Below are 10,354 nucleotides of genomic sequence, written 5' to 3'. Positions count from 1 at the left end.
TTCTTCTTTTTTGCGGAACCAGGGATTGAACTCAGGCCTTGCGCTTACCAGGGAAGCACTTATTCCACTGAGCCATCTCCCCGGCCCTGCCTGCTAGCTTCTGCTGGATGTGGCCAACAGGGGGTACAGGGGTCAGATCAGTGCGTAGGCAGAGAGCAGCTGGGCACTTGTGCCATGCAGCAGTTTGAGGCCGGATCCCTGATAGCCTGTAGGATCCCCATCCTATGGGAGGTCCTGTCAGCTTTCACGAAACTCCAAAACCTCTCATGTCTTCCCCATCCTCTTGAGCACTGGAGCGGCCATCTCTTTGCCTGGGCCAGCCCCTGGGCAAGGTCCCCTGGAGTGCAAATTCTCTCTGGAACCCCAGTGCTCAGTGCCTTCCACTTCCACCCTGTTGGGTGGAAGCCTTCCAGACTGTGTCTGGATCTTTTGGTAGTACTGGAGCTCAAACCTAGCCCCTCCTGCTGAGCTACAAGCCCTCTACTAGGATTCTGGGTAGCCGTACTCATTTTTCACCAGCCAGTTCTGCAGACAGGAGTCTGGAGGTGTATGTAACAATCCTCAGAGACCTAAACTCAAGGAAGACTCCCAAGTAGAGGCCGTGAAGGGCGTCTTTTCTACGTGAGCCCCCTAGAAGTTGTTGAAATAGTCTTTCTACTACTGCATCGGTGTCTCTGATTCCATGTGGTGAAACGTGGGGTCAGGATGAGTCTCCTATACTCCCCTTCTCTCCATGGCTTCTCCTGGCATCACAGCAGGTGGACGGCCAGGATTCAGCCAACAGAGGAAGGAAGTACGTCTAGCATGTGGGAAGCCACAGGGGCTCTGGGAGGGGCTCTGGGTGCAGCTCAGGGAGCCGGAGGGTGCAACTGGGACGGTTGACTAATTTTTAAGCTATGCATCCTGGCTTCATGCAACAGGGGTGAGCCCTTGATATGCTGGGCTTTAGGATCAGGAAGTAAGTCAAGCAGGGAGAGGGGCAGCCAAACCACAGGTTCTCAAGTTCAGCGAGCCTTGGAACCAGCCGGGCTGTGAAAGCATGGACTGGTGAGGGCCACCCACAGTGCCTGACCCTGTGGCATAGGGTCTGGCACAGTGTGGGCATTGCCAATTGGTCCCCAGGGTGGGACCAAGCTGCTGGTGCCCTGGAGCCATGTTTTGACAAACGGTACTCTAAACAGTTACCTGGAACAGGGCTGCAGAGTCACCATAAAGTTGCTATGTACTAGGGTGGCAGGGAGATGGGCTGGGAGGCCCAGCAGGTCTTATGAGAGGGGTGGCTGTGCTGGACCCCAAAGGATGACGGGGAATGGGCAGATCTCAGAAGGGGAAGGCATTTCAGGCTGGGGGTGCAGAGATAGGGCTGACTATACCCCCAAAGGGAGGCCATCGGCAGGAGAAATGCCAGGAAGAGAAACATCAGGAAAACAGGGCCAGTCTGCAGAGTGGTACAGGCCTTTCCATCACCTCTGGAGTGAATGCCTCTCACCTCTCCTGCCCTCCTGCCTCCCAGGCCTGGCTGGGGCACCCCTGTAGCCCGTGGGGGCTCAGTCCTGTGTGCCTGTCTCACTTTCTGCTAGAGGATGCCCTGTCTCCAGAGGCTGGGAGTAGGAGGGGCCTGACAGCAGCCAGTGCCAACAGTCAATAGGGACCCGGAGGTGATGCACAAGCTTAAGTCTATGTGGCTCCTAAGAGGACCCGGCTCAGCGATGCCACACCAACTTCTCTCCGGCTTCACTTTCCCTCCGGCTCCCAGGGATCCCTTCCCAGATGAGCTCTCTGTGCTGAGCCTTTGGGTCAAGCTCTACTCTCCAGGGATACCAGGCTCAGACAGGCTGCAAGGGACACAGTGAGGACTTGAAAGTTTGTCCTGTGGACAAAGTGAATCAACACTTTGTCAAGACTGGAACAGCAATGGCAGTACTCTACTGGGCACTAGCCTTTGGGCATGATCGCGGAGTTGGGGACAGTCACTTTGCAGGACCTTGACCTGCCTCTGAGGCGTCAAGAGCTGTCCTTCCTAGGCGGCCAGAGCTGTCCTTCCTGGGCATGGCCATCAACTTGTGTTCAGACAGTGTAGAGGAATGTAGTATCAGTCCTATGCAGAAGTCTCCAGGCAGGCCTGCTGGGTCATACAGCAGACACTGAGCTGACCACGGAAGGGTCACCCTGACTTAAAGAGGGAGCTAGAAAGGAAGAAAAATATTAAAAAATAAATAAGAAAGAAATATGGGTGTGAGGGGAGAGGTCACTGATCTCTCTGAGCAGCTCATCTGGAAACGAGAACATCTGATGGAGCTGGAAGATGTCCCAGGCAGAAAAGGGCAGTTCTTGGTTTTAGGAGCAGAGTGGAGGCCTAAGAGGGATTTGCTGCAGGCATTGAGAAAGCAAGAGGGATGTGGAGGTCAGCCTGGTCCCACAGCAGCAGGAGAAACGCAGCTGGGGCTGGGACTGGGGCTGGGTTGGGAGGTGGGAGGAGCAGGGAGGGGCCCAGGGGAGCCGAGGGCCCAGGCAGCATCTTCGCCAGGACTAGGCAATGGGAGTATTAGGGAGGCAGCAACAGGAAGCCATGACTCCCCCTAGACCTGGCCATGTCCGGTCCTGTGATACAAGTACCCTCTTTCCGGCTCTGAAATCTTCAGTAAAAGTCTGCGAATAGAGATTCTCTGTGAATACTGGGGGTGCTGCTAGCCTACAGTGAGGGGTGGTGAGGGGGGAAGGGAAGAGCAGAAGTGGGGCTGTGGTGTGTGTGTGTGTGTGTGTGTGTGTGTGTGTGTGTGTGTGTGTGGTGTGGCTATGTACAGCGGTGACCACTGAACTGAACAGACTCTACTTGGAGTCTCTTTTAACAAAGCTGAACCTAAGACAACATAAAACCTTTTTGTTTTTTCTGACGTAATTTCTAAACAGATACTGCATATATCAATGGCTCAAACAAGAGTGTCAGCGGGCAGCAGGGAGAAGCTTCCCACTCTCAGCCCTTGATGCCTCCACTGCCTCCAGGCAGCCAGTTACTCAAAGAATACTTCACAATCTGGCAGGAAAACACACGTAAAAGCTGAGTTCCCAGCTGCATGAGTGACTCGTACGATGCGGACCTCCGCAAGAAACTTCTCGCACTGAACTGACTGCAGACCTTTTCCCATCAGCCAGGACAAAGGGTCCCAACTTTCCCTGCTGTCTTGTGATATTTCTTTAACTAGAGCTATCAGAGTTCATTCAAGCAGTCCTGCACTGAGTGATCTAGGTGGTTCTGAAACTTTTGCTGATATTAAAGAAAAAAAAAAAAAAAAAACACAGTGAAGTGAATAAGGTATGATACAGGTGAAGTATCCATAGTCCAAAAACCTGAAATTTACAATGATCCAAAACACAAAACTTTTTAGGTTTTGTGTTGTCACATTGCCTATGCAAATATTTTGATAGCCAACAAACAAACAAACAAACAAAAGAACTACATTCAAATCTGAAATAATCCCAATCCCAAATATTTTAGATAATGGATCCTCAGTAATATATTTCTTAGATGAGAATCTCACTATGTTGTCCAGGCTGGTCTCAAACTCTCAGGCTCAAGCAGTCTTCCTCGCTCAGCCACCCAAGTAGTGGGGACTATAGGCCAAGCTTCAGCCTGTATGTGCATAACTAGCTTTCGTTACATGAAGACTACAGATGATTTTCACCCAGTAAAACATAAGTGAAATTTACTATGGCAAACCATAGCTGTTTAAAAAGGATGTCCCATTGGAAATACATTGTTACACAGCATTTGATTTGGTAGGCTATGTTGGTAAGAAAATTTAGTTCTTATTGCTAGTAACAGCTCTGTATTTTTAAAAACAGATCATGTAAGGGATTGGAAGATAGCTCGGTGGTTCAAGCGCCTGCCTGGCAAGCACAAGGACCTGAGTTCGATCCCTGGTACTGTATGCCTTGCTGGTTCTGGGAGCACCATGCCAGGCATGGCAGTGCATGTCTGTAATCCCAGCGTTGGGGAGGCTGAAACAGGAGGATCACTATGAGTCTGAGCTGTGCAGTTAGATCTTGGGCCAAATAAAAATTTAAAAAACCAGAGCATGTAAAGTTTGAGCGACTTCTAACACTCACTGATTCACGATGGCCGTGCCTGAGCACATTGACTTCAGACGGTGAGGGCAGTCAGGACAGAAGGAGGCCCAGCCTCAGCAGATTTACAGATCAGTGAGCTGGAATTAGGACGTGACAGTCTGACTCCTCACTCTGCTGCTGGCTTTGACTATCTTGGTAAGACAGAGAGGAGGATGCTTGCCCTGGGATCCTGGCAAAGTTGTTCTGAAGATAAAGGGGGAAGTACCTGCACACATGCGAAATCTGAACGTGAACTGTGAGTGTCTGACCCAATGTGGAATACTGTTGTTATTTTCATATTTATTACAGAGCCTTTGTTGGAGGTCAGTACATGATCTGCCAGTGGAATCAATGCTAAAATACGTTTTATATAAGAAATCACACTGGAGATGACTGATTAAGTGCACCAAACAGTGGCCACGGCTTTTAAAACCACTTAAAGAGAATCAGGGAGGAAACAGACAGCTATCAGCAGAGTGCCCCAACTTCTGTTCCTTTTCCTGAGGCTTCCATCTCTGCAGCTCTTCTCCAGGTGCTCAAGTCAGGCTCGCTGCTAACAACTTTGAGGTGCAGTACATTCTTTTTTTTTGTGTGTGTGTGTGTGTTTTAGGGAAGCGTCTAGAGAGTGCTCAGGGTCTCACACTAGATTGGACTTGTAGTGATCCACCTGTTTACAGCCTCCCAAGTGCTGAGATTACAGGCGTGTGCCACCACGTCCAGTCTCAATTGTTGTCTCAGCACTCCTAGGGTGCAGGGGGGTGGCACAGCAGCCCTGGGGATCAAACTCCTGCCTCCCGCACCTGCTTGCAGAGGCTTTAATCCGCTGAGCTATTTGGCTTGCCCAAGGTGCAATAAATTTGGAAAGCACTCAGATATCTTTCTGCCAATCAGCACTGTTCATCTTATGGATTCACCAACAACATAATTTCTCTGGCTTCACTTGAAAATAATCAATAAAGCAAAGCCATGCTCACCACTTAGGCGTTCTAGACACAGAAACTCTGGGATGTCTATATTTGAGAAATGGTGAGAAACTACCCCACTCACTCATTAAAATCTTCCAGAACCATCATGACCTGAGCAAACACGTCCCCCAGGCTGTTCTCCGTCAATCCATTCAAGAGTCCATGCCTGTTTTTCTAGTTCCTGCCTCCATGGTAACAGGCCACTGACCTGCCCCAGAGGGAGACAGAATCTCTGGCAAGACTGAGACTTTTAATAATGCCACTTGTCAATGCAGGTCAGAGAGAAGTGGATGGATTCTCACTGAGTTAGTGAGCAGGTGGCTACCAAAATGAGTGGGCTCCACTTGTGACCAGATCCGGCATTCAGGGCATTTCTCAGGAGCACTAAGTGTCACGTCCTCATAGTCTGGGAAATCTGCACCATTGATGCCTGTCTATCAAATTACTTGTTGAGTTAGGATTTCTTCGATATTTTCCTTCTTTTCCCTTTCCCTCAAAGGTGGCTTATTCAATGTGATTATTAATCTGATTATTCTTTCTCCCAAATTCATTTTTAATAAGTATAGAAGATCTATTGCAAAGGACACATTTTGCTGCACTAGTTTCCTGATGAAGAACCTTCTAGAAGTACCAGTTTTTATTGGCCAAACTTCCCCCTTGATGAAGAGGAGGACCTAGACGCAGCAGGCCTGACACCCAGGATCTTACTTGATTATCATACTCTTAGCCCTGACATGGAACAGCTGGGCCTTACTCCTCTCCTCTCTTCTCCTGGACACCTCCTAACATGTAGCCTGTCCTTTATACGAATACCTATTTGGAGCCCCTGCATTGTGATTCAGAAATAAAAACGCTGCTTCACAGATTTATTTTCCAGTTCATCTTCTGATTTGTCATGGGCTGGAGGGTGAGCTTCCAGATTTTCTATTCTGAATTACTTGTGAGCAGATTTCCCAAACAGACTAAGAAATAGCTTTTGTCTGGATGGGAACAAATTCTGAATGTTAGGACTCAAGGCTTCTTTCTATCGCTTCTGTCAAAATGTAAGCCAACTGCTCACCCCACAAGTTCCCAAATCAATTATTCGTAAAATAATACACAGGTGCAGTGGAGATACTGGAGTTATGAAAAGAAAATGGCAAATTATTTTTACATGGGCCAGCTGCTCAACTGATGTGATCCTGGGGAAGGTTTTTCTTAGCTCTGAAGCTCAATTAGCAAATCAGTTAACCCCATTCCCTTCCCTGCCACCAGGCCCAAGCTGCCACCCTCCACCCTCTGTCTCCTCTCAGGGCTCTCCAAGGAGTCACTGGGCCCAGCCAAGCAGCCTAGGGCTCCCATGATTCCCACCAGCCTTGGGCAACAGGGAGCCTGTTTTGGTTTAAGTAAGGATTAGCAACTACTACAAGAAGCAGAGCACTGCATTCTGCTCGCAATTATTTATCTCTATCTCCCATTCATGCCTTCTGCTTGCCTTAGAAGTGGGGCTCAGCACAGACTTAGTGGGGGCTGACAATAAGGCTGGCTGTCACGTTCTTTAAGCGGGAAGGAGAGACAACCAGGCAAAGCTGATGGTTCCTGGAGGTGCACTGCCTAAAAATCACTTAGTAAACCACAGCAGCACCTTTCAAGCAGACAGCAACTTGCTGGACAGGAATATCAGATCTCTGTCACCATATTGTGCCATGACACACTCAGCTGACACGCTCACCTACTTAAGAGCTTCTAATCACTGGCAAGGCGCAGTCATGCTTTGTCTGGGGCAAGGGCAGCTGGCCTCCCTACGCACTGCAGGGATAGCCACTGTAACCTCTAGTGGCTCCTAATCTGTCAGTAAAATCACTGTGTAAGGTAGACCATCTGCGGATAAGTAGGCTGGCTGGGTGGAACTAGGGATGGGACCAGGGACACTTTAGATAGCAGTCAAAACCACATTTTACCATTAAACACTCATACAGTGTTTTTCTCTCAAACTCTAGATCAATATTCATAATGATTATTTGTTGACGGACCTGATAGGCTCGGACAGACAAAGAACCATGTACCATTTGGGGGCCTTGGGTTGCTCATGTGTATAATGATGTTGAACTCATTTCAAGGGTCCTTTGGGTCCCCTTTTACGGTTGGAGACGGGTTGCCTTCAGTATTTTGGCAAATCACATCTACCACTAACCGTCTTCCTATTCAGCACTAGATGAAAACACAGAGGCTGCTGCCTCAGCACTCGCTCACCTTCTCCACCGGCGTGTGCTCTTCATTTGTGACGCTTGTTTTCCTTGACTCGTTTTTAGACCTGCTCAGCCTTCTGGATACTTTTTCTCTGAGTAAAGTGGCATATCCAATGTGTTCATAGATGGGGTTCGTTGTCATTTTTGAAATGTATTCAGCAGCTTTTGTTTCTATGTACAACGTTATCAAGCCATCTGTCACCAGATCGTGAATGGATTCAAACCGCTTTTCGCCCACAAAGTGTTTCCCATCGTGGAAGAGCCGGTAGTTTAAGGTCTGGTTTCCAAACCTGCCCACAAGAGATCAGGGATTACAGCAGATTAAAATAAAAGTGGTGAGGACCAATAACTGCTCTGAGCATGCCTCATATGCCCAGGCATGGCATAATCACTTGACAATTATTGGAGAGACCCTCTGCTATGGGTACACTGTATACTTTTCTGTGACAGCAGAGGTAACTGAGACTTAAAGAGTTAGGGAAACCAGCTGGAGGTCACATGAGACAGAGGTGGGATTTAACTCCAGGCAGTCATTTAGGGTCACTGGATTCTACAAGCCACTCACGTCAACAGGTCATAGTATTCTCATTTGTAAAGGTCAGAGAGTAGTGCCTGATTTACAAACATCTTACCTATAAACTTCCTTAATTGGAACCAGGAGTTACTATTGCAAGGGATGCCACCACAGGTGGCCCTGAGGTCCCCTGAGTACATCACTGGAGTACCCCGTTCCTGTCACCCCAGTTAGTACAGCAGAGAGACGCATCAAGCTGTGCTAAGTACCACCACTGGCGGCCTCCAGCAACCTCCCCCACGGGGTCCTGTCCTCTATTCCGGGCTCTTGCCCATGGAGCCTGCCCTGCATCTCACAGCCTGCTTGGCTCCTCACCGGGACTGCCAGCTCCTGCTGCTGGGGGTTGGGAAAGTAGAACTGCGGATACTTAGAGGACTCAATAGCTTTTGAAGAGCTTCTTTATCATCCCATTGTTTAAGCTATATCTTAGACACTGCCAGCTATATTTGGAAAGTTTCTTTAAAGGCGACAAGATTGAAATGGCACAAATCGACATGTCCCTGTGGGCTGAGCCCAGAAGTGTTTTCCACTCCCATTCCTCCTGTGGGGAAAGGTCTTTCTGATTTCAAAACCTGCAAATGAGCTTCTGGAAGATACCCCGAATGTGATGGGACAGCATTATCCATCCATAAACCAGATACCTCTTCAAACCTAAATAAGATTATGGCAATAATTAAGTGGCATGAAATATTTGATCAAGGTATGGAGAGTGCAATGAATGCAAAGTCTTTCTCCTGGAAGGAAGGCTGAGGGGCTGGGTCACAAGATCAAGTCCAGCCAGGGCAACTTGGTGCCTTCGTAAGAGTCTGACTCAAAACAAGAAGTTAAAACATGGGGGGAAGGTAGCTCAGGGTGGAGGCCCTGGGTTTAGGCTCCATCAACAAAACAAGAAAACAGAGGCCTTTCCGTACTTGTGCTTGCCAGTGAAAGTCTCTGGAGAACCCTGCTGGGCAGGCCCACTGGCCAAGCGCTATGCTCTCAGCGATCCAGCCGCAGGAGCTACACGGCGATCACCAGCAGGGGGAGCCCGCGGGGTCCCACCGCCTCTGAGAGGAGCAGATGGACAAGAGCTGCCCAGCAGGTCTTGCCAGGTATGCCCATGGAGGAAAAGTGGGAGGAACCCTTGCTCAGGAAGAGCTGCTGGGAACCGAGGGAGGGAGAGACATGGCTCTGTCAAGCGGCTCCATGTGCCAGGCAGGCACAAGCAGCTGTAGGAACACAAGCTTTCCAGGTAACCCTCCAGCGTGCCCTACGTCTGCAAGCACAGCCCATGTCTGATATCCTGATAACACCAGCGGCCAAGGAGACGTCTATGCAGCGTCTGTGCTGCTGGGGCTTTCAGACAGAAGGGAAAGTAAAAAGTAGAGAGGGAGTGACTGTCTATGGGCACTAAGTTTCTGTTGGAGGTGGTGAGAAAATTCTGGAAATGGATAGTAAGATGGTTGTACACGCTGACAATGCTACTTAATGCTAGTGAACTGTACAGTTACAATGGTAGAAATGCTAATTTTAATATATATATATATATATATATATATATATATAACCATAAATGGGATAAACTTAAGGTAAAGCAATGAAAACAGTGAATGAATTACAGCACACCTCAGCGCTAAGGTGTAGCATCCCGGCTGCCGCTGGCTTTCTCGAAGGATATAGGCGCCCTCCACGCCTCCCAGAAGCTCATCCGCCTGTTCCCGGGAGATGATTCCATGAAACCTGGGGAAACAAAACCATCACAGACATATACTAAGTAGGACTGTGGGAAATAGGCTGAAAAGGGTGGCCGGTCTGCCCCAAATCAACAGCGGGGGAGGGGCGGGACTACTGTACATCTTACAGCCTGACTTGGAACTGTCCAAACAGAAAAACGAGCACAGAGGCAAACCCAGGCAGAATGCAGGCCTCCCGGTTTTCCGTTCTTGCCTTTGCTCTCAGGCCGAAGAGGGAAGTTGAAACAGCAAGCCAGTCATAACCTGGCTTCTTTACACCCATGGGGGAAAACAACAAGAGCAATTACCAATTCAGCTCTCAGCTCAAACACAGATAACTATGTATTATCCTGATTGTAAACGAGCACTTATTGATTAGAGACCTGCTTGCTTCAGGTGCAGGGTGATAATTTCAGAGGCTCACCTTCTGGAAAGAAGGACTGGCAATAATCAACCTTTTCCCCATCCTTTATATTTTGAGAACGATGGCTTATGGACATGTTTGGAAAATGTGCCTATTTTTCTTTGTTAAAGATAATGTTTATCTTCACTGTGTTTCCATTTTAAAAATACCACATAAGCATGTAGAAAGCAGGGCATATTTAGGAGGGTTTTGGGCTTGGCCAAAAACTATTTTGATCTTCTAGAGGAGGCTGCCTGAGGCCTAGAGAATGAACAGTGATGAGGGAGGTCAGGGAAGACACAGGAGTTGGGCGGGGTCCCACCTACTTTCTGTGTTCCAATTAAGCAAGGATGTTTGGAAAAAAA

At 48.6% G+C, this 10,354-nt stretch overlaps 1 protein-coding gene across 1 annotated transcript in view; it reads right to left on the bottom strand.

Moving 5' to 3' along the window:
- Chn2 (chimerin 2) overlaps positions 1-10,354 on the bottom strand; it is a 295,082-nt gene that overhangs the window by 91,153 nt on the left and 193,575 nt on the right. Inside the window, exons 5-6 of the mRNA XM_004626509.2 lie at positions 9,480-9,593; positions 7,305-7,590 (exon numbers count right to left, since the gene is read on the bottom strand). Coding sequence (XP_004626566.1) covers positions 7,305-7,590; positions 9,480-9,593 — 400 coding nt within the window. The remainder of the gene's footprint in view (positions 1-7,304; positions 7,591-9,479; positions 9,594-10,354) is intronic.

Source organism: Octodon degus, unplaced genomic scaffold (assembly GCF_000260255.1).
Source record: "Octodon degus isolate 3935 unplaced genomic scaffold, OctDeg1.0 scaffold00015, whole genome shotgun sequence".
Lineage (NCBI taxonomy): Eukaryota > Metazoa > Chordata > Mammalia > Rodentia > Octodontidae > Octodon > Octodon degus.
Note: the sequence above shows the minus strand (reverse complement) of the source record. Positions and strands in the feature narration are given on the sequence as shown.